The sequence below is a fragment of the Cucumis melo genome, chromosome 2 (genome assembly GCF_025177605.1).
Source record: "Cucumis melo cultivar AY chromosome 2, USDA_Cmelo_AY_1.0, whole genome shotgun sequence".
Taxonomy (NCBI): Eukaryota; Viridiplantae; Streptophyta; class Magnoliopsida; order Cucurbitales; family Cucurbitaceae; genus Cucumis; species Cucumis melo.
This window is the reverse complement of record NC_066858.1, coordinates 2774487-2801825: the sequence shown is the minus strand read 5'-3', so window position 1 is coordinate 2801825 and position 27339 is coordinate 2774487. Positions and strand designations below refer to the sequence as shown.

The 27339-nt window shown below is 34.6% G+C and overlaps 2 protein-coding genes across 2 annotated transcripts; one reads left to right on the top strand and one right to left on the bottom strand.

The window, feature by feature from the left end:
- The first annotated feature begins 279 nt into the window (after positions 1–279).
- On the top strand, positions 280–11390 carry LOC103492395 (uncharacterized). Its single transcript, XM_008452742.3, has 18 exons — positions 280–853; positions 1288–1807; positions 1946–2194; positions 2304–2395; positions 3933–4142; positions 4217–4618; positions 4880–5055; positions 5228–5327; positions 6379–6435; positions 6681–6815; positions 6923–6994; positions 8895–9008; positions 9171–9332; positions 9413–9541; positions 9629–9730; positions 9840–9913; positions 10318–10482; positions 10579–11390. Exons 1-18 carry the CDS (start codon positions 353–355, stop codon positions 11165–11167), a joined length of 3849 nt encoding a protein of 1282 aa, XP_008450964.2. The 5' UTR covers positions 280–352; the 3' UTR covers positions 11168–11390.
- Positions 11391–14622: 3232 nt separating this feature from the next.
- Positions 14623–26177, bottom strand: LOC103492394 (3-oxoacyl-[acyl-carrier-protein] synthase II, chloroplastic). The gene is made up of 14 exons (XM_008452741.3): positions 25385–26177; positions 24290–24495; positions 24003–24206; positions 23541–23651; positions 23315–23410; positions 22480–22525; positions 22313–22392; positions 21803–21871; positions 21453–21537; positions 16711–16865; positions 16549–16629; positions 15928–15987; positions 15639–15803; positions 14623–15026 (listed from the first exon to the last, which is right to left on the bottom strand). The coding sequence occupies exons 1-13, from the start codon at positions 25773–25775 to the stop codon at positions 15687–15689; spliced, it is 1701 nt and encodes a 566-aa protein (XP_008450963.1). The 5' UTR covers positions 25776–26177; the 3' UTR covers positions 14623–15026; positions 15639–15686.
- Between the last annotated feature and the right edge of the window lie 1162 nt (positions 26178–27339).

The window sequence follows — 27339 nt, the reverse complement described above, 5'->3', positions numbered from 1 at the left end:
TAATGTTGGGTTGTAAGAGAGTAAAATAGATAAAAAGATAGGGTTATTTGGGGATTAAAATAACCCTAATCCCCATTATCATAACCTTGTTTGGCCCAATTTATCTTATTTAGATTTGGTAAAATATGAACTCTTCAAATGGTCTATTTGCTTAGCTACCCTTGAATTTCTTGCATTTTCGAATAAAATCCCACAAAGTTTTCATAAACCGGTCCGAGTGAAAATATATCCGATTGGGTTCGCCGGTTCGTTTGATTTCCTATAATTTTCGCCTAAAACCCTGACTGGCACTGCCTTGTCTTCTTTGCCCGCACGCTAGGGTTTAATCTTCTTCACCTTCAATCCACCGATCATGGCCATGGAAGGCCTTGAGATGGAAGCTTCGTTCGATTTCGAATCCAACGATGATTTCTGCAACTCCATTCTCTTTCGCTTCAGCAATTCCACCAACGAAGAACATCAGCATCTTTGCGCCGTCATTGGCGCCATGGCTCAGGAGCTCAGAGACCAGTCTCTTCCTTCTACTCCACTTGCCTACTTCGGTGCCACCTGCTCTTCTCTTGACCGCATCTCCTCCGAGCCCGAGCCTTCCCCTCACCTTCTCGAGGCTTTACTCACCATTCTCTCTCTGCTTCTCCCCCGAATTTCCCCTCCCATTTTGAATAAGAAGAAGGACTTTTTATCTTATCTCCTTATTCGCGTTCTTCGTGTCCCTTCCTTGACCCCCGGTGCCGCTACTTTTGGATTGAAGTGTGTTTCGCATTTGGTGATTGTTAGGAATGCTGCCAATTGGTCGGATGTTTCTAATTTGTTCGGGTTTATTATCGGGTTCGTCATTGATTCGCGCCCTAAGGTGATTTCTAATACCAGTCATTTTTTTAGGGAAATGTTTGTATTTAAAATACTATATGGTGCTTGGGTGCTAAGTTAAATTCTTTAGTCTGAGTATTGGAGTTAGAAAGATTGTGTTTGGGTTGCATATTTGTTTTAGTTTAAGTGAAGAAGTCTGTCTTTCCAATGTAGAGTTGGAGTTCATCGATAAATGTGCAGAAGAGGGGTGGAAGATAGAGTTTCTTTGGTAAATGTGCAAAAGAGGGGAAGATGGAGTTAATTGATAATTCACAACACTGTTGAAATTGGTGGGGTTGAGTTATTTAGAATCCACTTCAAAAATTCTGATCTCTTTTCGATTTAGGCCATGTATGAATTTGGATATTCAATGTATAAGAATGGGATTTTTGAATGTTTGCTCTATGAATGAATTATTAATTGCGTGTGGTTCAACAGGTTAGAAGGCAATCGCACACTTGTCTTCGGGATGTATTGTTAAAACTTCAGGGAACACCATTGCTTCCATCTGCTAGTGAAGGGGTCGCCAATGTTTTTGAGAAATCTCTTTTGCTTGCTGGTGGGTCAAACCCCAAGGCTACTGAAGGACCTAAAGGAGCTCAGGAGGTTCTATTTATTTTGGAGGCTTTGAGGGAGTGTCTGCCTCTTATGTCAATGAAGTATATTACTAATATACTTAAATACTATAAAACTCTTTTGGAGCTGCACCAACCTGTTGTTACTAGGCGTATTACGGATAGTTTGAACTCACTCTGTCTCCACCCAACTGTTGATGTTTCTGCTGAAGTACTGCTTGATCTGTTGTGCTCCATGGCAGTATCTTTCTCTACAACTGAAACATCTGCAGATGGCCTGGCTTTCACAGCTCGCCTGCTTAATGTCGGGATGGAAAAAGTTTACAAAGTTAATAGGCAGATTTGTGTTGTTAAGCTCCCTGTTGCTTTCAATGCACTCAAAGGTTTGATCTTTGCTTTAAAAGTTTAGTTCAGATTGGAAGTTAATTTGGATGCACTTGAATTCTCCCGTTCCTAAGTTCATACACATTGTCCACGGAAAAAGATGAAATTAATTTGTAACGTTCATACTGGATTGACAGATATTATGCTATGTGATCATGAGGAGGCAATCCGTGCTGCCCAGGATGCTATGAAAAATCTGATATGTGCTTGCATCAATGAAGACTTGATCAGAGAGGGTGTGACTACTGGAAATATGGAGGCAAGGAGGTCTGGGCCAACAGTCATAGAAAAACTATGTGCTATTATTGAAAGTTTACTTGATTATCATTACACGGCTGTTTTTGACTTGGCTTTTCAAGTTGTGTCGGCCATGTTTGATAAACTAGGTATTATTAAATTACTTGATCTAATTTAATTTCCTAACATTTGAACATGTTATGGTTATTATCACCATTTCCTTTGTGTGGTTTGTTGTCTTTGTTCATTATTATTCAGGGAAATATTCCTCTTACTTTCTTAAAGGAGCCCTTATTAGCCTAGCAAAAATGCAGAAATTGCGAGATGAAGATTTCCCCTTCCGAAAAGAGGTATTCTTTTCTGGATTTTGGATGGCAAAGAATTTATATATTGGCTATTAGCTTTTGTCACAGATTCTTGTAGCTTTTATTGTTTAATTCGTAGTTTAGAATCCAAATGGGGGTATTTGTCCAGTTTTATCTTCTTTTTTTTGCCATGTTATTTTCTGGTCCTTTTGGGGTAGGTATGGATTTGGTGGCCACAATGTCTGACTTCCCTCTGTATTGTTTTAATACATGTTTTCTTCCTCAGTCTATGTGTCACTTATGTTGAAAAAGGGGAAAGGTATCTCTTATTTGTACTTTTAATTGCTACTTCTATGCTGCTTACCACAATCCATGCATATGATAATTGGTTCACAAATATTTAAATTTACTATTTGCTACATTATGTTTATGAAATATTCAAATTATTAATGGGTCTGATGATGGATAATTTGAGAATTACGTCCTTGATGTGTTCTTCTCTTTCTCTAGACTCATAAACAGATTTTTAAGCTAAGAAGCACCTATACTCCTAAGATGGCTGAGTGACAATGTCAGACACGTTTCCAACACCAACACACAATTTTGTTATTATTTTTAATTATGGACACAATCTTATTATTATTTTTAATTATGGACACGACCCTGACATGGCTGGAAAAAAAACAAAGAAAACGTTAGAAAAGCCCTTTACCCTGGCCCAACCATTATTAGGTTACTTTTTTATTTTATTTTTTCAAATCTTTTTTCACGCATTTCTCTGCTGATTTCTCCAAATTCTCACCGCCAACCCTCTCTGCCCTGACTTGCCCGCCGGTTGCCGCTAACCCTCTTGCCGGTCGCCGCTGACCCTCTCGCTGTCGGTTTCTGATTTTATTTTGTAGTTCTGTAGTTTGTGCCTTTTGTTGTGTTGAACAAACTACTAAAACTCGTTATGTCTTATAGCTCTGAACTTGTTATTTTGATGTTTTTAATTTGAATATTTCACAATATGTTTATATCCATGACATCAATAATTGACACCAATTGTGTCCCCTACGTGCCGTCTCTTGCTTCTTTGAAAAATGGCATGTTGCCAAAATGGCATGTTGCCATGTCGCATGCCTGTAGCTTCCTAGTTTTTATGTATGTTATTTATCTATTTACTTTGTTTTCAATGAGAATGAACTCATTAAATGAAAGTTTAATGGACTTTCTCAAATAGAGGTCAAGCCAAATACCATAAACACTTGTGCGAATGGAGAAGTGAGCTTAAAAAGGATGTTCCAGTTGGTGTGACAATGATGTTGTTTGGACGCTTGGTGCCATGTATTCTATAATCCTAGTTTTGTCCATGAGAACTTTTGTTGATTATCTCAAATCATTGATAGAGTTTTCAGAATAATCAGTAGTAGAAGGTCATAATAATGTTGTCTGTGGTTGTCTGCAGCCTTCTTTTGGAGTTTAATTTTACTGGGTGTTAAGTTGTTGGTTTGGCCTTTTTGGGAAAGGATTTCTTTTGTGCATTTTATTATCTATTCATTCTTCTATGTTACTCTTAACTAATGCATCTTCCATGACTCAGTTGCATGAATGCCTTGGATCAGCTCTTGGTGCGATGGGCCCTCAAAGTTTCTTGGAACTTATACCTTTCAATTTGGATACAGAAAACCTATCACAGATTAATATTTGGCTTCTTCCAATATTGAAGCAATATACTGTTGGTGCTCATTTGGGCTATTTCACGAAGACCATATTGGGTATGATAGAAGAAATCAAGCGGAAGTCACAAAAGGTATGGAATTTTCTTGTCTAAGGAATTAGCCTTTTAGTTGTGAAATGTAGTCTCATATCTTTCATCTCTTGCAGCTTGAGCAACAGGGCATGATCTTTTCGTTGAGGAGTATGGATTCGCTTGTTTACTCATTTTGGTCTTTGCTGCCTTCATTTTGCAATTATCCTTTGGATACTGCTGAAAGCTTTAAGGATCTTCAAAAAGCTTTATGTGTTGCGCTTAACGAGGAACCTGATGTTCGAGGCGTAATATGCTCAAGTCTGCAAATTCTTATCCAACAGAATAAGAGAGCGCTGGAAGGAAAGAATGATGATTCTGATCTTGAAGTGGATGTGGCCAGAAAGCTTGCTATGTCTCATTATACTCAGGAGGTGGCGGAAAATAACCTGACTGTACTTAAGTCCTCTTCTCCTGAGCTATTGTCTGCTTTGTCAGACATCTTTCTAAAGTCTACAAAAGATGGTGGTTATTTGCAGGTATGCCTCTATTGGTTGAAAAATGAAAACTTGTGCTTTTGTGATAGGTTGACTGTGTTATCAGTTAGGTTGTTTCAGCTGTTGGTTCGTAAGCATATTGTGGTAGTTACTGCTAGTTGTCTTGTTTATGTTTGCACTTCAGCCATGTCTTTTAATGACTTCCGTTTCTTCTATGTCTTGGAGTTTTTCTGTTTCGTAAGGGCTAGGGTATTTTGTATATTCTATATATTTCAATACAAGTTATGTTTGAACTATTTGCAGTCCACAATTGGTGAAATTTCTTCAATATCAGATAAAAGTGTTGTGTCAAATCTCTTCGGGAAGACAATGAGGAAGCTTTTAAAACTGACTCAGCAGGCTGCAAAAGTAGAACCAAAAGTTTCCAATTCCATGCAGATTGACGATTCCACGAATGCAAATTCATCCTCTTTCATGAGGTATGCTTCCTTCAAACTTTGTATTGCCTTGTGTGTTGCTTTTTGGAGAAAATGAAGGTTTTTTTTTTTTTTTTTTTGGGGGGGGGGGGGGGGGGGGGTTGCTTATATTACATGCTTGGATTGGAGTTTTGCCACCCTTAAGTGCCTGACAAGTTTTTCACCTTGACTGCAGGGCCCAAATGTATGACTTGGCCGTATCTTTTCTGCCTGGACTGAATTCTAAAGAGATTGACGTTTTATTCGTCGCTGTAAAATCTGCATTGAAAGAACAGGTGTTGGTTCTTTACTGTGTTTCTTTTTTTGAAACAGAGACAAGCTTCTTCATTAATATAAAATTCATAGTACAAAAGAATTATACAATGTAGAAAAGCCTAAAAATAAAGTTAGAAACAGAGGATCAAGAGACGCACTCAGACATCTCAATTAGGTTGACACCACCTTAGTGCCATCATCATATCCCATAAACAAACAAAGAACACATAGGTAACATATAAATCAGAAGACAAACAGCCATAGGAAAACAAAAACAAAACAAAACAACAAGAAAAGAAAGACCACAGGGGAAATAACACAGAAACTAAAAGGCCCCCAACTACCAAAGAAAAGTACAGGGTAGATACAACCCCAAAGGTCCCAAAATACATAAATTTCTATAGATAACAGAGCTGGAAAGGAGTTCCTCTAACAGCAGCAGAAAAAGATGTAAAGATGTAGAGGCTTGAGTCTTTTGAGGATAGCATGAAATTAGCCCCCATTGAAGTGGTTGATGGATGAAAGCTGACCAGTTTAGACATATGTCTTGAATTGAATAATCCATGAATTCTACATTCAAAGATCACCAGGCTGCTGCGTTCCTCTTTGACGTGTTCAAAGTATCAAACCAACCCCTTTCTCAGTGAAAAATGCGCTGATTGCGTTCAAACCATATTTCTGCCAATAGAGCTTTTACCATGTTTATCCAAATTAGCCACTGTTTCTTTGGCAACAAAGGACCCCTCAACAACTAAAAAGCATTGGAACTTAAGGATCTATCAAATGCCCAATCACTTTAAAGATAGAGAAATATTTCTCCAGCAATTAAAGGATAGGGGCATAATATAAATAGATGTAATAAATCCTCATTGTCCTTTAGGCATAGAGGGCACATCGAAGATAGCAAGCACTTGTTGGGGATTTCTCTTTGCATGATCAGGGAGCAGTTTAGTAGACCAAACGCCATAATCCTGGCTCTTTACTGTTTCGATAATGTTTTTGGTAGTAATCTCATAGAGTTCTTCTATATTATGAAGTTTCTTACATTGTTCACACATCTCTGAATTGTAGGATTGTGATGGTTTGATACAGAAGAAGGCATATAAAGTTCTCTCAGCTATTCTCAAGGTATTTCTTGTGCCGACAACCTTTACTATCACAATGTTCTCAATTATTTTTGAATAAATAATTACTTTCATAATTTTTATACTGGATTTCATTCAAGCTTAGCATTTTATTGGAACTTGTTTTGGTTAGTTGATGACCGTATTGGTTAATGAATATGGAGTCTCATGTAACATTCAACGATTTTTGGATTTATATTTTAGGATTGTTAATTGATGTATCTTTATGGTTTTCATTTGTATTATCAGACGTCTGATGAGTTCCTTTCCACAAATTTTGATGAATTGCTTGGAATTATGATTGAAGTGTTGCCTTTATGTCATTTTTCTGCCAAACGTCACAGACTCGATTGTCTGTACTTTCTAATTGTCCAAGTTGCCAAGGTAAGTATAGTTGACATTCTATTCTTGTAGAAGAGTATGCATTATGGCCTGCCAATACATTTCCCCACCAGTTGTGATTTCAAATTTGTTACTTTTGATTACCTCAGGAGGATTCAGGGTCGAGGAGGCATGACATCATTAGCTCGTTTTTGACAGAAATAATACTTGCCCTCAAAGAGGTATTCTGTCTTCTTTCCTGTTATAATGTTTCTTTGCTTTCGCTTTTAATTGAATTATATGGTTTTGTATGTGTAGTTCTGCCTTTTTCTAGTATTTTTTATTCAATTTGATGACGTTAGAATGATTTGAGTTGGTATTTTATCATTACTAAGAGTTTATAAACTATTTAAATATGTGAGCATTTGTCATGTGAATAGGAAATTTATATCTGTGGTGCACTACGGTTCTCTTTTTCTGGGACCAAGTCTAATTTTATATATTTGATTCCTTCACTTCTTTTGGAAACACTTCTTTGTTTTCTTTAATAATATATGGAATTGTTCTTTTGCTTTAGACTGGGTTTGTTGTATGATCACCTGTAAGTCTAAAATTTATTTAAAAAATCACTTTTTTGTTTGGAATGCTGCGGATTGAAAATTAACTTGAACGATATGCTGCAGAGAAGATCTAATTGTTTGATTCTGTTATGGATTTTTAGGTGGGGAATCAGTAGTGTTGACATTGCTCAACTTCCCATATTTTCTCCATTGATTTTCACTTTTGCGTACTTTTGAGCCGATTTGTATTGTTTGGACGTTAACGAGGACATCTTTTGAAAATTTACCTACCTAGGGATTTTGTAGGGGCATTGGTAGAAACTAGAGAGGGAATAATTTTTTAATCGGGAACTTTGGCATTACTTATTTTTTCTTTAAGGCATTTGTGGCTGGCCAGAATCATCTTTCTGGAAGATGAAGTTAATGAATGAAGACTATGATTTCTTTTATATCCGTGAGTGTCCGAGTTAGCTTACACTCACCTCGACTAATCTCACAAGACAACCTGCCTAATCCTACAACATTTGGATGTCAAGTAAATCAGTAGGAAATTAATTCCTAGGTAGGCGTCCGTCATGGATTGAGTCAATGACCTGTTAGTTATTGAGACTACGTCTTCCTTTTTTATCACTAGATCAATCCATGATGGTTGCTCGATTGCATGAAGACTATGATTTTAGACTCAATTGCATTTTTTTGTTTTACCTATTTGTGTCGGAGTACTTTAGTGGTTAATCATTTTTGAGATATTCCTTTTATCTTCTTTTGAAAAAAGATAGACAAAATTCATACTCAAGTTGTATTAATTTTTTTCCGTTGAAAGACTTCCTGCTGCCCTCTTTTAAATTTTGTAAATGACCTTATTTTATCAAAGAATTGTAGTTCTTTATTGAATTGGTCATTGTAAAGTTGTAGGAAGCTTCATTTGCGTCAAAACAAACTGAAATACAAAATGCACATTGCATTTTAATTCTTCTTTCTAATTGTTTTCTGCTTCTTAGTTTGTATGTCTACTCAATTTCTTTTCCAACTGAAAATAAGATTTAGGGGTTCTGAACTTTGGCTAAACACTGTATTATCTTTGTTGTATTCAGAAGATTTCTATTTACTAATGTGACAAGAACTTGCGTGTAATGCTTCTTTATAAATTCTTGGTGGCACAAATTATCAAGGAATGTTTACTTGCCTTCAGATTTTTATATCACCATATACGTTCATTCTAGTAGTTGTGTGGTGTCTGAAATTCTTTTGATGAGAAAACTTGGCTTTCATTGTGAATAAATCGAAAGAATGCAAGGGCAAAAGAAAGCCCACAAAAAGAAGCCAAATGGTATCTGAAATTGGTTAATGTCTTTAGTACAGCCATTTGTACTGGGCCACATAAGTTGAAATGACTATGAGCTTTCAGTATTTCTCTTACTGAATAGTATGCTTTCTACATAATTATAGTCTACATGTTTTCTTCATAACTACGGATAATGACAGATCTGAAACATGTTACTTGTGTTGTTCTTAGCTCTCATGTGTTGTTTCATGAATGTCTTTTTACAAGTGCTAATATTCTCACGCATTTGTCTTTCAGGCTAATAAGAAAACAAGAAACAGAGCTTATGATATTCTTGTTCAGATTGGTCATGCATGTTTGGATGATAACAAAGGTGGAAAGATAGAATATCTGTATCATCTTTTTAACATGGTACTTCAATTTTTTTCCAAGTCATTATTTTAGTTATTTCTCATTTGAACAACATTAATGAGTTATCCTCCCCACCACGATCCTTCCCCCTGTCCATTTTGCTAAATTGACTCAATATCAATTGTTATAAAGGCCAGCAAGAATAAATATTAATATTTTCAGGTAGCTGGAGGTCTCGGTGGTGAGACTCCTCATATGATCAGTGCAGCAATGAAAGGCTTAGCTCGCTTGGCTTATGAGTTCTCTGATCTAGTTTCAGCAGCTTGCAATTTGCTCCCATCTACCTTTTTACTTCTCCAAAGAAAGAATAGAGAAATAATCAAAGTTAGCCTGTCCTTCCTCCCATGTGTTTGTATCTATTTTGATCTTCTCTTTAGATTTATTTATACTCTCAGTTATTGCAGGCCAATTTGGGATTCTTAAAGGTTTTGGTGGCCAAATCAAAAGCTGAAGTGTTGCATATGCACTTAACGAGTTTGGTGGAAAGCTTGCTGAAGTGGCAAGATGGCCCCAAAAACCACTTCAAAGCTAAGGTTGGTATTTTTTGGAGTTAATTCTGGAATTGTTCTCTTGCTTTCTGAATGTCCAAAAGCTACATTTTTCATTTGTTAATTTTCCAGGTTAAGCAGTTACTTGAAATGCTTGTCAGAAAATGTGGCTTGGATGCAATCAAGGGTGTGATGCCTGAAGAACACATGAAACTTCTTACCAACATCAGGAAGGTCGGTTGTAAACTTGGTGTTAGATTGAAAAACATAAAGGCTTATGCAGAACAAAAAGAAAGATTGCGTATGCTCTTATTCTTACTAACAAATGGTTTTGGCATGCCAGATAAGAGAACGGAAAGAAAAGAAACTTAAATCTGAGGGGCCTAAGTCTATCGCGTCAAAAGCAACAACATCCAGGTATCTAATGGGTTATGTTTTCCATTTTGCATGCGTTTGTTGATAAATGAATAGTTCTCACAAACAAAAGGAGAGTTGTTGGAAGTCCGGACTTGGAATTTAACATCGAGAAATCTATTGATTGTTGCTGGAAATTACTAGTCATTCAGGCGTACTCATGAGATTGATCAGATCAAAATTCTTTTTCCTCCTATAACCAATTGTTTCTTTTAACCTTTATTCTGGCGGTGGTGGGGTGGGGAAATGAATAAGTGGCGTTCTGAGAACCTTGAGAGTGTTACAAGATACGATTGATGGCTTTTATGTACTGCATTCCGATCACAAATGCTCAGATTGTTTCTAAACACTCTAAAAGTTGTGCGTATTTTACAACTTTTTTCTTGTGACTATTGGTTTACTTTCAGGATGAGTAAATGGAATCATACAAGAATTTTCTCGGAGATGAGTGATGATGAGAGTGAAGATAGTGGTGGAGAATACTTGGGGGAAAGTGATTCAGAACATGTGGATGGTAGAAAAAGTCGGCTATCAAAGGCTTCGTCACACCTCAGATCAAAGACATCTAAACGGTCCGTTTCCATTTCCATTCCTTGTTTAACGTAGAGTAATGTGTGTCTCATTTACCTTGACTGGTTATTGCAATCTCAATCTTTGAACTCCTTCAGTCCCAAGAGCCGATCAACCATGAGCTTACTCGAACGCTTGCCTGGCCAAATGGAAGACGAGCCTCTTGACTTGCTTGATCAACAAAAAACAAGACATGCTCTTCAATCATCATTGCATCTCAAGCGGAAAACAGTTTTGTCAGATGGCGAGATGAAGATCGACGACGAAGGGCGCTTGATAATTGAGGATGATGATGAGGCAAATTTCAAAAGAAAAGCTTCCAACCCAGATTTAGACGAAAGAAGTGAAGTTAGGAGTCACTTGTCAGTTGGTTCCTCCAAGAAAAATCAGAAGCGGAGAAGAACATCCGACTCTGGTTGGGCTTACACCGGTACCGAGTATGCTAGCAAGAAGGCTGGAGGCGATGTTAAGAGAAAGGATAAACTTGAACCTTACGCATATTGGCCTCTTGATCGGAAGATGATGAGCCGTCGACCAGAACATCGAGCCGCTGCTCGGAAAGGAATGGTTAGTGTGGTAAATATGACGAAGAAGCTTGAAGGTAAGAGTGCCTCTAGTATTTTGTCAAGTAAAGGCTCTCAGATTAAGAAGGGTCACAAGAAAGGTAGCAAGAAGAAGGGGAAGTAGAAAGAAAGGCAAAGCCTAAACAAATTGGTTGAGAAGAAGAATACACAATTTTATAATTTTTTGTCCTTACAGAATGAGATGAGTTTGCTGTATATTTCTAAAGTTTTGGTTGACGGAGAAGAAGGGTTCCATTGTTGGGTCACAGTTTTACTGGGAGCTTTGTATACTATATGATATGATATATTGTGGATTAGTTTATTTATTCGATTCAATTGCGTCTCAATTTTTGTATGAAATTTTCAAAGTATTTCTACTTCGAAGATGATTTGAAATTATTATAATTAAGAGCAGTAATATTGTAACTTTTAAATATATTAATCAAGAAACATGATCAATGCATATAAAATTGTTTCGATTAGTTAATTTTTTATAGTAACTTTTAAGTATGTTATAAATAAAATTAGATGGTAGATAATATGATAATTTTTATTTTAATGTTTTCATATTATTGTTCTTTAAAAAAAACCTTGTCTAACTTAAAAGCAAAAAAAAAGTGTTATTGTAATTAAATTATTATTGAATTAATATGTAAATGTTTCACTAACGTAATATATATTATGCAAGAGTTTTTATTCTAATATTTTTAAACTTGAAATGAGGTATTGTATCATCATATTAATTATTACTTTCGTTTGATTAAATTTTTTTCTTTTTTAATAGTTTTTCTAAGTTTTGGATCTTATTAAATAGTTTTACGAAATAGTCAAATATTAAACTATTTATAAAATACAACAAAAATTATCGACTTTCTTAGTTTATTTAAATTGTTTTTCAGAAAATACAAATACATGTATTTATTTTATCTTTCTTTTACACGGAGTTATAGCTCAAGACATTTTATCTTTTGTAGTTTTCTTATTTTATCAATTGAACTCCACATTATAGCTATGATTTATGATTTAATAAAAGTCATTACTTCATCATCTATCATGAGCTATATCTTTTTAGGGGTTTGGCAATAGGGACACCCTATGATTGTTAGGATTAAGAAATGTTGCCATTCATACCAATTTGTCTTACACCTTTTCTTTGTTGAATTTGAAGATGAAATCCGTAAGTCAAACTGGACACTTAATTTAACAGTCCAGTGGAGCTCTAGTGCTGATAAGGCTAGGGTGGAAACATATATCACAAAGCGATATGGAATTAAGTGCCTATGCACAGAATGATCATATCACCTCAGGAATAAGGGACACCATGGTATAAGGAACTAAACTAGAATTAATCTAAGACTCAACTAACCACAGGAACATTACAAGTAACAGTTGCTTAGACCTCTTAAAGAAACTGACATAAGACCGAATAAGAGTAGATTTTTGCTTATGTATAATGTGTTGTCCTAGTATGGTGTGGGCGCATCACTACAATATCGACAAGTCAACTTGATTATCGGCTACTTGGCTTCATTATTTTGTAGCTATAATCAAATTAAAATCATCTTAGTCCTAGAATTCGGCACTTGGATTACTCTAAGTTATTACTTCGTTGATATTGTATGCTTACACTAAAACTATATTGATTCGTAGATATTTGCCTCGTATACTTTTAGTCGATCAATTTTTTTATTTTTAGAGAACACGATCAAAAAATGAATAATGAAAGAAAAGAGTAATTTGACAGTCAAATCTAAATGTAATAATTAAATAATAAAGATTGTGTAGCTTACATGCTCACCTTTTTATTTCCAGAAGTCCCACATTTTTACTATTTCCCTATGTTTACCTAAACATTTGAATAAAAAGGTCATAGTGGCTATTCTGTTTACATTCACCTATTAATCGCCACATCGGTTTTTTAGTTAACTCACGATTAATTTTAGAGAAAAATATCATTTTAGTTTTTAAGTTTTAAAAGAAAATTTTTTAAAACTTGTGTTCGATCCTTGAGGTTTAAAATGTACTTTCTTTAATCCTTAAGTTTTTAAAATATCTTTAGGTCGTGATATAATTTTATACTTTTATTTTAAATAATTATGACATTTTAAATTAGTAGAATAACTTCTAAAAATTATATCTACTCAAATTATGTTTTTTAATTTTAATTATCATATATTTTTTTAAAAAAATCAAACAAAAAATACTTTTGAAACCTGTTAAACCTATTTTTAAAAATTTGAGACTAAAGTGGTACATTTTAAAAACATTTAGGTGGTCTATCTTTATAAACTTAGAGACTAAAAAAGATACGTTTTTAAAATTTATGGATCAAATGCACAAACTTGAGTCTAAAAAAAAAAAAAATCATTTTTCCATGATTTTATCTTAACTAAAATTTCACTTTCAAGAGATCCAATAGATACAAATCTAACTTCAAAGAAAAAAATTACATTTTTTTTTCCAAAGTAAAGATAGGTGGAAGAGTTAATTGTCATATTTACGAAATATCACATATTCTTCTTCTTCTAACAATCTTTTTATTTAAAACTTTTCCAAATCACCGGTGTCATTAAATTATTCTGGAAAATGTTTTTAACCTCTAAAAATTAATTGAATATTAAATTTTACACTTAAATATAATTTTCATGTCATTAAAATTTATTTTAAAAATTGAAAAAACGCTTCGTAGTGTATTTTTAATCATTTTAAAATCACTCCTAATTCCTTCCCATTGCTATGCTATAATATAGGAGAGGAAACGAGAGGTTTTTATCAAAAACATTTTATATATAATGAAAAATATTTTTGTTAATAGTACTGAGGTTAATAATAATAACCAAAGAATTAGAAAGAAAAATAAACTATGCTTTAAAAAGACAGAAGAGAAAGGGAAAATGAACAAGACAGAAAATGTGTGAATACTGAATCCAACAAAAGAGATGGAGTTGTTGAAGTTAGTGTTAATAAGTTGAAGGTATAGTTAGGGAAGGTGTTAACAAGTGAACCAAACTCAACTACTTTGTAGGATACACATTTAGGGGAAGTTTTAGATTAAATTGTAAGACATGTGGGACCAAAAAAACAAAATTGAATCTCTCACTTAGATTGTACAAAAATTTCAAAATACATCAACTAAATAGTTTTGAGGTAATCTAACAAAAAGGGAAACTTGTCAAAATGAATATACGAATTAAGCTCTTTTTTAAAAGAAAAATGCGAGTTTAATAAGGACCAGCACCTAATGAAGAGAATTAAAAGTACTTGTCTAAAGAACACTAAGAAGTAATTAAAACATCCATATTAGAACTTCTTTCCTAGGAGATCATCTCTATAAGAACAGACTGAAAGGATAATCTAATCCAAGCATCATAGCTCAATGAAAATAAAGAGCTCAATTACGCTCTAAAGTTCGATGAGTTGATTCTCACCTCTCATGACCATTGTCAAACTCGAACAAATAAACAAAAACAAACTGAGAAAGGGACTAGTCCTGCTGGGAGGTGAAGCTTTTGAAGGCTTAATATGAAACGGAGTTGGTCTCAAAAGAGGGGGGTGGGTTTTGGAAATGAGGCAAATAAATAAAAAAAAAAAGAAATTATTTAGCCTCAAAGATGTTATATAATGCAAGATTAGGACAATCAAAACATCTCTTCAATTAGCGGTTCCATCTACTATTGCAGATCAAAAGGGCTTGGTTTTTTTTTTTTTTCTTTTTTTTTTTTTTGGGGGGGGGGGGGGGGGGGGGGGGGGGGGGGGGGGGAGGGGGTCTTTGTTTATCAACGCTGTAGAAGCTAAGCTTAATTTGTCAAAATCAACATAGTACTACACAACTGGTTTGGAAAATGTTCTAATGTTTACCCAGACGATCATTGGCCTTTATCCTGCTCGATCACAAGCGATTGAATGGCCAACCGATTTGCGTTGCTGTGTGTCTTATGAAACGATCAATGGACAACGGCGAATATCTCCTCAACAGTCAGCAACTGCAATACGATAACATTTAGACAGTCTATACGAAGCTCAATCTAAGAGGAAAAGCACAAAAGGAGAAAAGAAAAACGAAGTTGATTTGGCCTAGTATTTTCTAAAGCGCAATGCAAAACAAAGCGCATCTATCTTTCTAGGGCTTAAGCACAAGGCAAAAAAGAATAGAAAACATAGTTGAAGTGAGAATATGGGGGCGGGGGGGGGTCCTGAACACAAGAAATTTTGCATTATTTTGGCTTAATAAATTTGATTTTTTAGTCAAATAAAGAAGGGAAAACCTAATCATCAGAAAAGATGTGCGCCTTATTTTATGAGCCTCACCCTTGGAAGGCAACCCTAAACCCTAAATGAACCTCAACCTTTCAAAGCTTGGGCCAGACATACGCTTTGAGCCTAGGCATGCACCTGGGAGGGCTTTTTAAAACACTAAATTAACCAATTTTGAACATTATTCAAACCTGCATTCTCATACCTCAACTGGTTTAGAGGTATACTTTTGACATGAGTTCATAAGTTCAAATCTCCCCATTTGAGGGGAAAAAAAAGCATATATTCTTTCTTTCAAAGAATGAGATGAAAATAGGGAGGGGGGAAAGAAAATAAGGTACCTTGTACACATAAAGGCTGAACGACTCCCATTTCAGTTGAAGTGTCTCTCATTTGTAGGGGGCAAATAGGATGGATGAATTGTGGCCGCCAAAGCCAAAGGAGTTAGACAGAGCGACCTTGATTTCCAATCTTTCTTTCTTTGGACCCACAAGTATACTTGTGTCCTGTAGTTCATTTTATTGGCATTAGAGGAGTATGTTAAGAAGTTAAAGGAGATCAAAAAATTTCCATAATCATGCAATAGATCATGAAAATATGAAACAACGATCCTCAGAACAAGAAACATACCACTCCTTTATCTGGGTTTTCTAAGTTAATATTTGGATGGATCCAGCCGGTTCTTATGGCCTGTACCAGCAAGTAGTCTAAAATCAGCAACTTAAATGTAAATGTGAACAATATCTTTAATACTCTTTTTTTTTTTTTTTTTTTGGAACGGAAACAAGAATTTTTCATTGATGTAATGAAAATATATTTAATACTCATGATGACAAGGTAAAATCCTATATAATCAGGAATGCATATCATGAATGAACTTAGAAATGAAAAGAGACTACTGCTCTGCAAAACAAAACATAATAATAGTCTCAAAAGTCATAAAATTCCTGAATGGTACGAAACAAAATAGACTAAAAACGACCAATTAGCCTCTCCCAATTCCTATTCAAGTCTTGGATAGGATGACCCTTGAAGCATTCAGATAAATAGCATTATGATAAAGACTTTAAGTGGGCTGAGTCGAAATGCTCTATACTTCAGTGTGAATACTCCTGAAAAATTCTCTGACTTCTTTCATTTATTAGCTCAGATATGTATTCTTCATGATATGGATAATGTGACGGTTAGAAGAAAATACATTTGAGGAGTTTCCGTTGTTCAATTTCAATGATCACGTGTGATAAATCTTACCTGTATGGTGGCAACAGCCTCAACAGCACCAGCGGCCCCTAGTAAGTGCCCAACCATAGACTTCGTGGAGTTCACTCTTAACTGCAAAATCATTGCTACGTTGAGCAAACAGAAACTTATATTTTAGATATAAGCAAGAATTGTATGTGCATGGTTAAATACCTCACGGTTCTTGCCAAAACAATGTACAAGAGCTTGATATTCTTTGACGTCTTCAGCCAGTGAAGATGTTGCATGTGCATTTACGTAATTCACATCTTCCTTAGATATTCCAGACTGAGCTAATGCCTTCTCCATGCAGAGAATAACTCCAGCCCCTGTTTAAAGCATAATACAAGATGTTAGAACTCCGGATCATGATTTTAATAAATTTGGGTTTATTAAACTTGAGGTTGGAACGCCTGGTGTTGGATTATGGGAGGAATATGTAATAAAATCCAGGTTTGAATAATTTGTATTTGTGTGTGAAGTGAGGATTTAATTTATATTTTGTAAAGGTTCATATTTAATATAAAAGGTGATTTAAATTCATGAAGCAAATGAGATAAGCAAACCTCTGCCTGAGATTAAGGAACACGTATAACAAACATATGTTACACATACTTAATGTACATGCTAGACATCTCCAAAGACAAAAAACACATTAGTGAGAGCTGTCCTTTCAAAAATGTCTCTTTCAAATCTCACCTGCACTCCCTAGGGAAGGTCATGGTGCCACGTCAAGAGACCAACCTAGGCCCTACTTGCTTTCTATCTCATTACTGCTCAAGCAGAATACCTTAGGCTAGAAAGAATCATAAAGATGATTTTGTGGCCTCTTAACCACCGCATATAGGGATTCATTCAGCTGAGGATCAAACACACGAAGTCAAGAGGATAAAGACACCCTTGGCTAGACACTATACCTTTCTCAATGTCTCCCTGGTTTCAGACAATATAAAATACATTCATTAGATGTTTACTCTTTCCTTCTCACAAAGGTAACAAAAATAGTTTTTGAGTGGATACGTGCACTCTCAAGATTTAAGGAGCCCAAAGAAAATAATGGCTTCCACTGTTTCATCACTTGGGTGTAGGATTTTTTAGAGGTCTTTGAAGGAGGTGGGAAGATTTTATGAGACCTAATTGGTCTAGGTTATAAGATCTAATGCGTCTTTTCTGTAATTATCAGCTTGGTTTTATTCTTTTGGATTGAGGTGTAGAACACTCCTTTTGTGGACTTGTTTTCTGAATGCCCTTGTAAATTTTTTTTTCTCAATGGAAGCTAGGTTTCTTGCTCAAAAATAAATAAAGAAAGAAAGAAAGAAGTGTTGGGTGGTGAACCAAGATAGAGACAAATTTTCGTTGGATAATACTAGAATGAAATGTACCCAAAGGTCAAAGAAAAGAACTTGACCAAAGAGTTACAAAAAGCCTCCCCAAGTGATCGGGGTGTTAGCTATGTAGTAATTACATATACAATTAGAATGTTTTTACTGCAAGAGGGAAAAATAGAAACTCCCTAAGCCTAAATTTCAAGCTACAGCTGTGGAAAAATATTCAGAAACTCTCTTCATTCTTTACAACCAAAGGTCCCAAAGAGAGCACAAGGCTCCTGGTGAACAAAAGGAAACCTGAAGTTTTTTACAGTATTTAGATTGTCAAATCAACTAACAAAACATATTAGGGAAAGTGGCTGTCCACAAATGAGAGAGCTACAAAGGGACTTAATGAAGAAACACACAGAGGCTTGTTAAGGAGACATCTTTTATCTGCATCAAAGAATAGGGTTGGAAATTACCGACCCTCTCAGTGCCTTCAGTTAAACTTCCATAAAATTCTAACATTAGACTATAAAGACAATAAAATCTTCCTGGCTACCATTGGGCTGATCAGAGTCTTGAGAATTGAGCAGCAAAAGATGCCTTCTGAAAAAACAAGCCTATATTGCTTAGCTATAGAAAATCATGGGCTTTTCATACTAGCATTGAGTGCAACACTAATGGACCAACCCATGGGATCCTTCCAGATAGTGTGGCTTCTGGTGGTTCCTTCTCTGTCAACTTGTTAGTGGTGAATTAATTTTCATAGCCACCCATCTGGATTCCCCATGGAAGATACACATTCCCAAACGTCGAACTTCTATTCCATCCCTCACTTCCTCTAAAAGATCGAAAGATGTAAGCCTGCACCTTACTCTCTTGTCCTACACTACTACGCAATGTTACTTATCAACTCCAACACTATCCTAATCCCTCCAGCTTTCTTCATCACACTCCCTGTGTTCTTCACCACAAACTGTTGCATCTCCCCCCTCATCTGACTCAACTATGCCTCCAGCATGTTTTACACACCTAAAACTTTTCTGTAATGGTAGAGCCTGTAATAGACTTTCTATTTTATTATTAGCTACTATTCTCTAGCGATCCAGCTCCAATAGAATTATCATAAAGAAAACAAATAACTATTAATCCACACCAAAGAAAACCTAGAAAAGAACAAATAGAGAGGGACCGGATTGCTTCTCTCTCCTGCTCAATCATAGAGGTCTCCCTCACTTATACCCTCCCATTTTCCCATTCAAATCCAGCATCGTATTCAAAATTCTTGGATCAACAGTTATGAACAATGAATGGAGGAAGTTGTCTCCCCCATAAATCATCTCTTTATAAATGATCCTTGATAAAAATCTCTTTCAAACATATACACCCAGAGAACAATGAAGGAAAACTATAGAAAAATCTATTGAGAAGCTACACCAAGTCCTATTAAAGATCATTTTACATACCCAGCAAAAACTGTGATCAAAAGAGAAGGAAACTGATTAAGACACCCCAGGAAGCAACAGAAGTCCATGTAAGTCACTAATTTGCAAGATAAACAGCCAATCCTTGGACCCACAGGCTAAGTGTCCGCACTCACTGCAACTTATGCAGTGTCCAAAATTATGACCATAGTATCTGCACCATCTTGCAGGTAGCAATCCTACGTTATATGCACGTCCCCATGCACTTAAAGCAATCCTTCATTATATGCCCGTCACTATTGCGACCATAGTATCTGCACTCATCTTCCTCCTCCACCACCTCTTCATCTTGTTACTTCCACCTTTGCATGAACCTCTCTTCTGGTGCACCCTGCATAGATGACTTTCTCAAACTAATGGCATCAATGGCCTAAGAACAACCATCACATTTTGCCTCAGATATGTCAGCAAAAGACTCCAAAAGGCTCGAGGAAGGGAACCATATCCCTCTTGGTCACTGGACCACTTCACCTTCCCTCTCACCCTCCTTCATTCCTCATCACTTGCCACCCAACAATGGCAAAACCCTAAGAGTTCACTCTCTACTTCGTCTCTCTCAGAAAAAAAAAATGTCTCCTTACAAAATAATTTTGGTACTTGATCTCAGGACATTGGAATGTTAGCTTTAATGGTTTTCAGGATTTACAAACTCCATTAAACCATAAAAAAATCTACTAGAATAAGTAGTCCGTTAAGATTCTGCACACTACTAAACTCAGTAATTCATTAATCAAGAAGAATGCATTTATCATAAGAGTCATAACTATGAAATATCAAGAAAAATAATGATATTAGTTGAGAATGGTGTTGTGTAGGAAAGATCTCTGTCATTGTCATTACAAGTAAAACCTTAAACTGAATACCACAGACCACATGGATCACAAACCTTTATGACCTTTGAACAGTTTTTTCTTTAAATGTAAAATCTGAGATCACTCTGGGAAAGGATAAAAGGATTTGGTCAAAAAAGTCACACCACACAGTTAAGTACAATGAAGTGTAATATCAGCATTGACCAAAAGTTGTATATAGTGTCCAAAATTGAAAAACACATCATTCGACTAATATTTTATAAAACACGTTGGGTGGAGATTTGATGATATTAGTAAAAAACTCAATTCCAGTTATTTGATATTTGTTTGATACAATCCAACGAAAAGGATTTAGGTGAATAACAATCGAACTTTTCAGGACCAGTTAACTCCCACCGCAGCTGGTTTACACATACAATCCCAAACATCGATCTAGGCTTCAAGTTTGAGAGGAACAGAAAAATCCTTTGCGAGAAGGAAAAGTAACACAAGAACTCAATGGTAACTCTCTAGTCCAAAATAAATAAATATTCTGATAACTACTCTACTCCTAGGAAATGTAGTACAGAAGATTTCTCACGTAACCAAAATTTAGTTTAAATTATATGCATTGTGTTCCATATGACCATATCCAATTACTCAAAAATAAAAATAAATAAATAAATAACTGTCTATCATAGTTTAAAAGGTTGCCGAAGTTATATCAGAAAGCAAGAAGATGTATTAAACATATTTTGTTTCTCTTTACCATTGAAGTTGAAGTAAATTTTACATACTCAAGTAAAAAACATGCTTAATCGTATTTATAAGATTTCAATATCATTATTATTTAAGATTTACATATCATATTGATGTTGATTAACAATGGAGTTAAAAATTTTTAATTTGAAATTAAATCCTTAATGATGGACTCTTTTTTCCCCCAAACTTAATAGTTCATTTGAAAATTACCTTCAATTACAAATAATAAAAGACTCCCTCGCGTGCTCCTGTATAGATTCTAACAATTTTTTTAGAAGTTCATGGAGCCCAGTAATAACCATATTATATCGTAGAAAAGTGAACTACTTGAGCAAAATAATAAAGATCCTTCAACGTGGTGGAATTCCATAATTTAAAACTGTAAAAATAATCCAATTAATTTTGCCAACTTAAGCAAACTCAACTAGTTAAGGACGCGATCTGTATTCCCCACCCATAGTTGACGAACTAAACATAATAATAAAAAATAATGACAGTAAAAATTCCAAACAAAAAATTGAAAAAAAATAAATCCACCAATTTATTGTTTAATGATAGAGGATTACCATCAGGGTGTGGTTCTGTCACATGATATGCATCGCAAGTGAAGCTTCCACCAAGAAATTCTGCATAGATTTGGGCTCCTCGTTGCTGCAATTGTGGAATCGGGAAATAACAAATTGTCTAAGATATTTACAACAAATAGAGGCATAAAGTTCACCAATATTATGAAACATTATGAATGAGATGACGTTGAAAAAATTAAAATGAGGCAAAGATGAATAGAGCTGCAAAGTCTTGGACAGGGGTGCTCCAACAAAATATGTGGAGTTGCTCTTCATTAAACTAGAGGCGGAGGGAAAAAGATTCATATGAAATGATATATGAGAATTTTAAAAAATAACACTGACCATACCTTCGCGTGCTCCAATTCTTCTAGAAGCAAAACTCCAGCTCCCTCCCCCATGACAAATCCATCACGATTCTGTATAAAACAAACATGTTAAGCATTAAAATGAAATAACAAGCACATCAGATTTATGATTTTAGAAACTAACTATGGGCGACTTTTGACCAATTCTTTAAGCAAGAAAGTTCTAATGTTGCAAGAAAGTATATTCACCATTGTACTTCTATTTTGTTCATTCTTCAGATAAACGAGATATAGAACCACAAGAAACAGAAATTATTATATTTTCCTATGAAGAAAAACTACGAAGTCCTGTAACTCCTTATTCCACCTTTTTGCAAAGTTAAGATTAAGATTAAGATTTTTAGATAAGAAAGTTAACCCAGGTTTACGACATTCTATCTTCATTGCTGATATTTTATTTATTTCATAGGCAAAGTTTTTGTTAACTGAAAAACTATGATTTGGATAATCAGAGAAGGAAAAAAAAAAAAAAAAAAAAGAAGCTGACATTACAATATCCCAAGGCCGTGAAGCTTTGGTAGGATCACTGTTTCTTTGTGAAAGTGTATTGCAAGCAACAAAACCTCCCAAACCTAGCAACAGTAAAATAAAATAGATTCACTTCAAATATCTCAGGCAAAAAGAGTTGAACTTTATTAACATAATAAATAGGAAAATACCAATGGGTATGATTGCTGCATCTGATCCTCCGCAGAGCATTACATCCTGCACATGAAAACAAATCAGATCCTATAGCAACAACTCTGACATTTAATTGTGCTTTTCTATATTACTTTTTTCTAAAACTAAGCTTGTGCCTCCATTTAAACTTCATTATTAAAAAATATAGCTATCGGAATATTATTCTTATATGCAACAAGAATAGAACAAGCACATGGAACATTTCGGTTGACTTGGGAATATTGTTTAGGGTACTAATATGAAACACTTCTCTAGTTAGCATTTTTTTTGGGGGGAAGAAGTACTCATTTGCATATGGATGCCAGCCACTCATTTGCTTGTTTATGTAGGAGAGTGAATAAATAGCAAAGGAGTTCATATTCTGCTGAGTAAGGACTGTGTTGGATACAAGGGAACGATAGCCTATAGTTATAAAAGAACAAACAAGAGGTTTTCAGTATGCAGGCAGAGAAAAAAAGGAAGAGAGGAGAACTCTGTGCTGTAAATTTGGTAGGACTAGAGTGTTTCTACTCTAGACCTTGGCTTGTAGAGCTTTGAAGCCCTTCAAGCATGCAGTAATAGTAATCTCCCATATTTTCCAAAATATTCTTCGGAGCCTATCAACTAGCTTTCTCCAAGGCACTTGAAAGTGTTTTTAAAATTTTCGGACATACTTTGTTAAACTTCACAAGAAAAGCACTTTATAGGCAAAGTTCACAGGAAAAAACTATGGTAAAAACACAAGTAATCAAGTCAGTTGTATACCAAGAGAAAGAGAAAAGGATGGAAACTAGATAAATCCACTCTTTAGTTTCTAAGAAAGTGATTACTTACAGCTTCGCCTCTAATTATGTGATTAGCAGCATTGAGTATGCAAAAGTTACTCGTAGCACAAGCAGTAGAAATTGAATAGTTTGGGCCCATCCATCCCTACATTTACAAAATAACTATTTCACAATAATGTTAAGAATCAATAGCACCTATACCTTATAAGAGTTTCTTCTCTTTTTTCTTTTCTTTTTTTTCCTAATTTACCATGTCCATAAAAGGATTCACTGACCAGATCCATAGCTAGCATGGCAGAACCCATGTTTGTCGTTGCAAATGGAACACAGAAAGGATTCATCTTCTTGTATGAAATTCGCAATGCTTCAATTGCATCATTAAAGACCTATTCAATATAAGTTAATTGGAAGAAGTTTTGATAAATAATAATAAGAAGAATGGTAAATGAAAAAAAAATATTCGTAGTAGCACATTGGCAATTAAAAAGAAACAATATATTAACACAAAAAAAGGGAAATGTTTCATTTTGCTGATTGTCGTGCATATTAGTAGAAGTCATATGACTATCATGTAGCATCTGTCAATAAAGAATATTTAGAAAAATCAAGACACTGAAACTTTAAGGTTCAATTTTACAAGTAATCTTTTTTCCAATGTAAGGGAGGTAGAAATCGCAGATTGGTAATATTACTCTCCAAACAACTCCCCAGGTATCAAGCATATATATAGGGATTACCTTCATGCCTCCCATTGCTGAACCAATCAGTACTCCACATTTAGTTTTATCCAACTCTTCTGCAAGCTCTTTTGTAAATCCGCCATCCTCTAGGGCTTTCTTGCCAGCAATAAGCATGTAAAGCATGAATTTATCCATCCGCTTAGAGAATTTTGGTGCAACCCATCCATCAGTAGAGAAAGTTTTAATCTCTCCAGCAATTCTCTGAAGAAAAAAAATTAGAATTCAGACAGACAGACAGATAACACCAGTTTCAAGAACTTTCTACAGGAACCTAGTATATTTACCGTGGGAAACTGGGAGCAATCAAACGCCTCTATTTCACTAATTCCACTGACACCCTCAAGCAAATTCTTGTAGAAGACGTCAAGATCATGCCCCAAAGGCGTCACCACACCCATTCCAGTGACAACCACTCTTCTTTGTTTTGTATGGTGTTTCTTTTTGCTTCCCACATCTTCAGCTGGATGAATAGCTATAGCGACAGTCTCACCTGGAGTTTTAAATAAAATAACAATACAATAATCAGGTTCAGTGTTCTTTCTGTTTTTTACACTGCCCTGTTTCTACAAAACAAAATTTTTCGTGTCCAATGAATTCAGAACCCAACAGAACATATCTAAACAATATACAGAATTCATACCAACTTTTAAAGATCATGGAAACTTCATACTTGCAGTAACGACCACAAGCTTCAATGCATTGATGATAGATATCACATACAAACTCCAGAGTTAGTCAATGGCCAAGCTGAGTTTAACAAGACTATTTATGTTGAGGACAAATTAATCATGTATTCACACAACCCAAAAGAATACAGGTTTTGGGTTGAAACAACTCAAGAATATAATAAAGCCAGTTTTTGAGAAATGAAAAATTGCATAAACCAAGATCTCTAAATGGTGGAGAGAAAGATAACACTGCATGACAATCACCAAAATGAAACATTGCAAAAGACAACACTTCGTGTGACTCGAAATAAAACATTTTTTTAAGAAAAATAAAATAAAAAAATAAATAAAAAGGAATAGGTATGGGCATGAAGAGTTGAGTCAGAAACAAAAATAACAAAGATTACACCATAGCAACGTAATTAATAGATTCATCAGCGGTGGAAAAACATAAATGCAGCTTAATTCAACATACTCATTATCTCCCGATGAACTCGAAAAAAAAAAAGCAGAAAATAAATCTGAATCAAACCAAAAAAAAAAAAAAAAAAAAAGAAACGCAAGATTCTCACCAAGAGCTACCTTAATTAATCCAATCACTCCCCTCTTGGACACACCAATTAAATAAATCAAAGATTCTGTTCCAGTTCCAGTTCCATTTCGAAATAAAAACGGAAAGGCGGAAACAGATTCAAAAACAGAATGAATCACCTGAACGTAAAGCCCGATTCGTGCGTCTCCGGCGGCGGGTGTTAGGAGGAAAAGAGGTAGGTCGAAAAAGTAAAGAGAAAGGATTATATTGTAGAGGATAAGTAGTAGAGTTAGAGTAGTAATCGTCCAAGAGAAGGTCGTGAATATTGAATCGAGGGAAAGAAGAAACCAATCCAGTATTGAATTGAGAAGTAATACTAAAACATTTAGAGAAAGAGTGTTTGCGTCTAGAGGTGGATATCGATCTCTTGGAAGAGGAAGAGGAGGAGGAAGAAGAAGAAGAATGAGGGATGGATGAAGCATTGGGGGAATGGTCTTTGAAGCAAGTAGCGGACATGCAAGCGGCTACAAGCCAAGTACAGAAAGGGGAAGAAACGGGTAAGGAAGCCATGGAAGGAGGAGGAGGAGGAGGAGAAGAAGAAGAAGAAGAGGAAGAGGAAGAGAAGGAAGATTGTTAGAGAGATTGAAGCGTTGTTATTGTGAGTGAGAGATTGATTGAAGAAAGGTGCATTTGGAAATGAGTTGATTGATGATGATGATGATGATGATGATGATGATGATGATGATGATTTTGAGGAAGAAAGTGTTGTTGGTGTTGGTGTTGGTGTTGTTGTGGGTTGAAGAAGAGAAGTGCCAAGTATGAGGTTGAAGCAAAATCTGAGTCTGTGTGATGAGGAAGAGAATGGACAAGTGCTCTTCTTCTTTCTCTCTCTATATTTGCTTTCTTTTTTTTCTTTTTCCTTTTTCTATTCTCTCTCTCTACAATTGGTGGAAAGGGAAGAGTCTCTGGCTGAGCCTAAAAGCCTTTTTTCTTTTTTTCTCTTTTTTACAAAATTAAAATTATCACATTCTCTCTCCTCATATATTTTTCCTTTTTTCCCTTATTTATTTATTATTATTATTGAGACGATTTTAAATATAATAAAATAAATTAAAATATTTACAAAATATAACAAATTTTTAGATTTAATCGATGATTATATAGATCAACAATAGAAGATATTAGTCATTATTATTTTATTTATGAATGTAACTTGGGTTTAAAAAATGTTTTTTTCAAAAATAAAAAAATTTGACAAACTATTTACATTTTATATAGCAAAACCACTCAAAGATAAAATTCACTACATTTAATCTTTTTATAAAATGTAAATACTTTACCAAATGTTCTGTTTTTGACAATTTTCTTTAAAAAAAAATTAGTTAAATTGCAATTTTAGTTCAGATTTGGGAAAATTTTGAGTTTAGTTTATAATTCGATAAAATCTCATACATAATCCTTGTGATTTGACAACTTTCATAAATAGCCCGATGAGCAAGACTATTTTCTATAATTTTATCAAACTAAAAAGATTAAATTATAGTTATACCATATTTTATCTTTTTAAAGTCAAGGGACCAAATTTGTAATTTAACGTTACAAGTTTATATAATTATCGTTTTATATTATTAGATAATTTATAATACATTATATAATACATAATATTTATAAACTCAATGACATATTTTATTATATTTCTAAACATTTTATATGTAAATAAATTACATTTAGCATATGAATTGAGAAACTAAAGTTGAATAACAATACACCAAAATGGTGATGATCGAAATCTTGAAAACAATTACTTTTTGAATTACTCGATAAAACATCGATTTACCATATAGTTTTTAATTAAAAATTAAAACATATAGTCTTTAATTAGAAATTAAAACACTAAATTAATAAGGATGATTAACTTATTTGACAACCTAGTCATTTAAATATATAGAAACTGATCATCATTTTGTAAAGGGTTAAACAGAATTTTAACAACAAAGACTACTAAAATATGCACTTTAAATATATATTTTTAAAATTTAAAGACCAAAATAAAATAAATTTAGAGATAAAAAAAATAAGATTTAAATTATTTAAAAATATCTTAAAATACATTTTTAAGTATTTACTTTAAAAA